Below are 5,964 nucleotides of genomic sequence, written 5' to 3'. Positions count from 1 at the left end.
ATATATATTTCGGAGTATCTTGATTTGCTTTCAATTTTTCATGCTTTGGTGCATGAATGAAGTTGGGTTATTTTAAAATTGTTTCCAAGGAGTCTTTCTAAAATAGTTAAGCTACAGGGTTCAAAGTGCATATACCATTTTAATTCTGCTAAAATAAACCATACCCATGTGAACTTGAAAAGATCTAGACTTTTATTTTGATGTTGATTATTTGTTAAGAAGTCAAATAGTCATTTATTTAATCAAAGGGCATTTGCTTCAAATTGCTTCCATCCATTGTCCTTAACCATGAAAGACTGATTGTGTTTTGAACTAGGCGCTTACTATTTTTTTTTTTATTATGAGAGAGATAAAGAAAAATTCCTATAAAAGAATCTACACATCAAAGAATCAGCTCCTTAAAACATTTTCCTTTTATACATGTTGGCTATGTGCCTACATCTGTTCATAAATTGATATGTGGTCTTTTTTATGTACATTTGACATTACTGAACATTTCCTACCTTCAAAGATAAAAATGCCAATAGATTGGGAAATGCACTTGAGATAAGAAATTGCATAGAAAAGGTTGTGGCTTATGGCTGTTTTCTTGTATTTTGCATTAGATTTATTATAACCTTCTGTTTAATCTGGGATTGAGTTTTTAATAATTTGTTAACAAATAAAAATGCAGTCACAAGTGCCTAACCAAGATATAAGAAAGCACCAGAAATCCAGCATTGACTACTATATTTAATATATACACTTTAATTAACCCTTTCTTGTTTGTGCCCAATTTGAGTTCAGATCCTCACCTTAAGTAGCAGTGAAGATAAAAGACAAAAAACTATCAACACATTACATATTGGAATACAAAAGAGAGGTATATTGATTTTTTTTTCCTTTTTGACAACCCAGGAGGGGAAATTTTGAGAATTGAGACTAAAGTAAGAAATGGATGGGAAAAATCTCTCAGAAGAAGAAAGGTGTGTGTGTGTGTGTGTGTGTGTGTGTGTGTGTGTGTGTGTGTGTAAGGAAAACCTAGTAAGAGATTCCTTATGGTGGAGAAGGACCAGTGTAAACTTTAGGCAAGATGACATCTAAAATTAAATTTTAACTTATTCATTTATCTCTCTTGGAATTCCCCCCATTATCACCAAATCTCATACATCAGACACCTGTTGTAGTGCTGTGATGGTGTTACTTTGGGGAATGTGGAAGTCTTTTTTCAAATTTGGTGCGTTTATGCCAAGAGGACATTGACGCAGCCGGAAGAATTGGTGGTAAGAATAGTGAAGGAGACAGAGTACTTAATTAGGAGTAGGAATTGCTCCAAAGTGAGCCTCTTCCTATCCAATACTTCCTTTCCTGTCTCCTTTTGCAAGAGTCAGACCTGCACCTGCACTGCAGTCTGACATTTCTCCGTATCTTCTCTGCTGCCTTTCTTTTATCCTTCCCCCCATAAATCTCTTGTATGTGTAATACATCTTAGTATCTGTTTCTTGGGGGACCTAAACTAACATAGGTGGTATCAAAAATGGGGTCTGAGATAACTGACAGTAAGATGAGTTTGGGAACTGGTTCACTTACTGTCTAGCCGGCACAAAGGACCTTTTACTTAGTGGAATGTGGAAGGCATGATATTAGCCTCTGGCACAAGGTGAGAGCCCACCTGCTGAAGATTTCCCCAAGGATGACCTTGAAAAATGTCCCAGTGGTGAGAAATGCTCTTGACAGTGCAATGATTCTGGCATGTAAAAGCTATTGGGGAGTAATGCCTACAAGAAGTAGAATCACCTTATTGTTAATAAGCTATACTGACATCCTGTGATGGGATAATGAGAAATTGAGGGCAGTTAACAAACCATTAAAGCCTAAGTATGAGAGCCCGAGGGCCTCTTGACAGCTTAAGAGATCTGCATTTTCTGAAATGGAGGAGTGAAAACAGCTGAGCAGCAGCAGAAGCTATGATAAGGTCACAGAACTCCAGAGATGTTTAAACGCTCGGACAGAGCAGGTCTCACTCTAAAGTCAGGGCCCTGATTGGGAAAACCTGACACCTGCAGTCTCGGGGCTTGCAGAGGTGGCCTGCCCTTGCTAGGAGGGAGCAATCACTGCTCCTCCCAGAAGAACTTTCACCTGGAAGGCAATTCATGCTCCCCTCAGGAGCGGCTCCCACCTCCTCTCCTGGCTGCTGGAGACAACCTGGGGTTAAATCTCCACATGACCCTCCTGGGAGTGTGCTGGGAATGAGAAGGGAGGGAAGAAGTTACGCCCTGGAAGAGTTGTAAGAATTCGCTAGCATGTACCTTTCAGAAAGAGTGGGTTACCCCTGGTGCAGGCGTTTGAGGGTTCTTGACTAAGATGATTGGAACAAAAGAATGATTAAGAAAGAATTCATTGAGAAGTAAGAAGATTTTCTTTATATCAACCTCGACTTCTTTTTTGAGTATGGAGAATGCAAAAGGCAACAAACAGAACTCCTCAAAGAAGTCAAAGGAGAAAAAAAAGACTTGCAAATTCCAACCTCTCTCAGTAGAAGCTGAAGAGAAACAGCAGGCGGTTGGTGAACCAAGTACAAAAAGAAACTCAGGGAAGGGAACCAAACGAGAAAGGTCCATGAAAGAGGATGAAGCTTCCTATCCACAAAACATGGCACAAGACAATAAAAAAATAAGACTTCGGAAGAAGATACCAGTTCCTCCGTTGCCCTCTAAACTGCCACCCATAAACCTGGTTCACCGAGACATCGTGAGGGCGTGGTGCCAGCAATTAAATCTGGGCACCAAAGGCTTGAATTTGGAAGCATATAGGCGACTCTGCGAACATGCTTACCCTCATCAAAAGGTTATTCCCGTCACATCAGCAGAGGCCAAGATATTGACCACAACACAAAGAAAATTAAAGATGGAAAAGTGGGAAATGACTCTGGAAAATTCTGATCCTTCTAAAGTGACTGCTCCCCCTGAGGAAGGGATGCCTGCTCTTGAAGGACTGGACAAGGTTGTCATGACAACTTCCCCCCCAGATGCTGTGTTTGCTTCCTGGACCAGAATTGCAGCCAGAGCTGGGAAGATGGAGGCAGAGGAATCACCACAAGAGGCTTCTAGTGTCAGGTGGTGTGTGGTCCATGGGCGAAGTCTTCCTGCACATAAAGAGGGTTGGGTCCAGCTACAGTTTTATGCTGGGCAAACCTGGGTTCCTGAAAAACACGGGAGAGTGTGTGCACTCTTCTTGCTACCTGCTAGCAAATTTCCACCCCCGTTCCTGGAGGACAATATGTTGTGCCCGAAATGTGTTCAGAGGAATAAGGTATTGATGAAAAGCCTTCAATGAGACTACAATGCCAGGATAAAGGATGCAGCTATGATTCTAATGAACCATAGAAAAGAGACTGCTATCAACTCCATGATGCCACTGACCACTGAACTCCAGGCTGCTCCACACCCTCCATGCTTTCTGCTTAGAAGAGGACACACAGGCTGGTGGGTGCAGATGTTACCCTCAGACTCCCGACAGTGCCTGCTGCTTCGTCTGTCGGGATACAGAGTCTTAAGTTTTTAAGGTGGAGAAGTATTTCACAAATTATCATTCATTGTGATTAATAATAAGAAAAAGTCAATACTATCAAATGATTATCCTTCTGAAATAGAAGTGACCTCAGCAGCTCTTTAAAGTGGGAACTTGAGGATTGTAAAGAGGTTGAGTGAAACAATACTACACTCACATGCTGGATTCCCCACCTCAGAATTCTGTCTTTATGGGGTCTGCTGCCTTCTTAGTTCATACTCAACTGCTTTAAGACAAAGGGAATGCTGTAATTCTCTCCACTCCCCAAAACATGTTCTTAATGTACAACACAACATTTTTCTAAATTTTCTTAACCTGAATTTCTATGATGTGTCTCTGGGATAAAAACACAGGGTACTTTGTCATTGTTTCCATTTGTAATTGTTTTGTACATTTTTACTGATTAAAAATGTTCGAGTCTACTTCTAAATCATAAATACATATGTTTAAAATGTATATATAAGATCATCTATTTAGGAAACTTGTATGCAAATAAATGTTAATATTAAGTGAAAAGGCAAAAAAAAAAAAAAAAAGAAAAAAGAAAGAATTCATTGACTTTGGGGCTATCTCTCAGAACACATAACACAATACTCTGGTGAGGCCCCAGGGGATCAGCCAAACTCACTGTTAGGGAAACTCTGCGAAGGCTAGAGAAGGTGATGGCTGATGCCAAGTAAAATGGAAAAGCTTGAGTTATTCCGGCAAGCAGAAGTGGAGAGCAAAGCAGAGTGAAGAGGATGCTGGAAGTGGGCATGCAGGAATGGATATATTATGGGAGAACAGATTTTCTGTTTGAGCTGCTGCTCCTCAAATCTGTCTGTTCCCACGGAGGCCACACTGCCCTTAGGTTGTTCCCAGCCAATATCTAAGTGTAGTGTGGGTACCAGAGCTGAGTCTGCCCAGTGCTGAACTCCCCTACTAAGCAACCTTTGCTCAGAGACTTTTTGGTAGAGCTGAGACCTTCTCAGAACTGCCCTGCGATGTAGGGTCTGCTTACCCAATCCTTCCTTTTCCACTCTCATTGTATAGGCCTCAGACCTGCATTGTGGTCTGAAGCTTCTCTCTACCCTTCTCCCTTCATCCTTCACAAGCATTTCCCCCCAGTGAAGCTCTTGCATGTCTAATGTCATCTTGATCTGCTTCTCAGAGAATGTGAACTGCCAAAGCACACAACTCAGCTACATGGGATGAGTTTCTATCGACTGTTCTATTTCCTGAGTATTATAGGTCACACTTTTCTGTTTCTTTGTGTGTCTAGTAGTTTTTGTTGAAACTGAACATTTTAGACAATTAAGGCAATTCTGGAGTTTTATTTTTCTTCCCCTGAAGGTTATTGTTGCAATTTTGTTTCTTTGTTTATTTCTTTGTTTAGGAATTTCTCTGGTCAAGATCTGTGAAATCTGTCTCCTCTGGGGTTTGTGACTGCCAATATCCCTGCTTAGTGTTTTTTGTTTGTTTGATTTTTTTCTTTCATGTTCTTGTGTTTATTTTAAGGCCTGCTTCCTTGAAGTCACCCCTGTGTCTGCATTGCTTTGGTCAGACATTGGTTAGATAGAGGTTGTACTCAACCACTTGAAGCCAGTAAATCTTCTGTTCTCTGCTGACAAATATGTATGTGGGTCCAGGGAGGCAGCATTCAAAGTTTATGCCATTTTCAAGTATGCCCAAGCTTTTACTCTCTGCTGAGAACTTTTGTGTTACCTACGCACATGTGTTGAGCTTCACGGCTTGGCCAGGCATGCATCATTGGTTTGGGTTTTCTCCAGTATCTGCTGCACATACACACAGTCAAGCGAGATACGTGCCTTCTCCAGCAATGACTGCACCTCAGGCTAGTGGAGCCCTGAGCTCGCTCTACCCAGCCACCTCTGTGATTGTCACTTTACCGACAGCACTGCTGGGTGTGGGCTTTCCCCACCACACCAGATAGAGTGAGCCCCTGCACTAGGCAAAGACAAGCTGCTGGTCCTGGAAAATCTTGTCACCTGAGCTGGGGAAGGGTGTGAGTGGCCCACGTCCAGAACGCTACAGGTTGCCAGTGTTCCTACCTGAGAAGTGAAGCAGATTTTCAAGTATAAACACTTCTCAGATTATTGCATGCTATTGTTCATTTCCAGACTGTTGAAATGATTATTTTGGCCAATTTTGGCCACCTTTATAGTTACTTTTCAGGGTGAGGATTTACCAGTCTCTTCATTTGGCCATAACAGGGAATTCTATCTCTATAATAGCTTCTTAATTGTTATTTCTGACTCTAGACATTCCCCAAGCTCCCGACTGAAGTCTAAGTGATCATTCTAAAATACAAACGTGACTGTGTCTTTCCCAGGATTTAAATACTTCAATGGTTTTCTATTTTCCTTAGAATAAACCCCTTATAAGACTCAGCGTAATCTGGGTCCTGCTTGCTTT

The 5,964-nt window shown here is 41.5% G+C and overlaps 1 protein-coding gene across 1 annotated transcript; it reads left to right on the top strand.

Annotated features, from left to right (window-relative positions):
* The first annotated feature begins 2,430 nt into the window (after positions 1–2,430).
* Positions 2,431–3,653, top strand: LOC117023842 (developmental pluripotency-associated protein 4-like). The gene has a single exon (XM_033109037.1). It carries the CDS (start codon positions 2,431–2,433, stop codon positions 3,313–3,315), a length of 885 nt encoding a protein of 294 aa, XP_032964928.1. The 3' UTR covers positions 3,316–3,653.
* The last annotated feature ends 2,311 nt before the right edge of the window (positions 3,654–5,964 follow it).

The sequence above is a fragment of the Rhinolophus ferrumequinum genome, chromosome 6 (genome assembly GCF_004115265.2).
Source record: "Rhinolophus ferrumequinum isolate MPI-CBG mRhiFer1 chromosome 6, mRhiFer1_v1.p, whole genome shotgun sequence".
Taxonomy (NCBI): domain Eukaryota; kingdom Metazoa; phylum Chordata; class Mammalia; order Chiroptera; family Rhinolophidae; genus Rhinolophus; species Rhinolophus ferrumequinum.
Note: the sequence above shows the minus strand (reverse complement) of the source record. Positions and strands in the feature narration are given on the sequence as shown.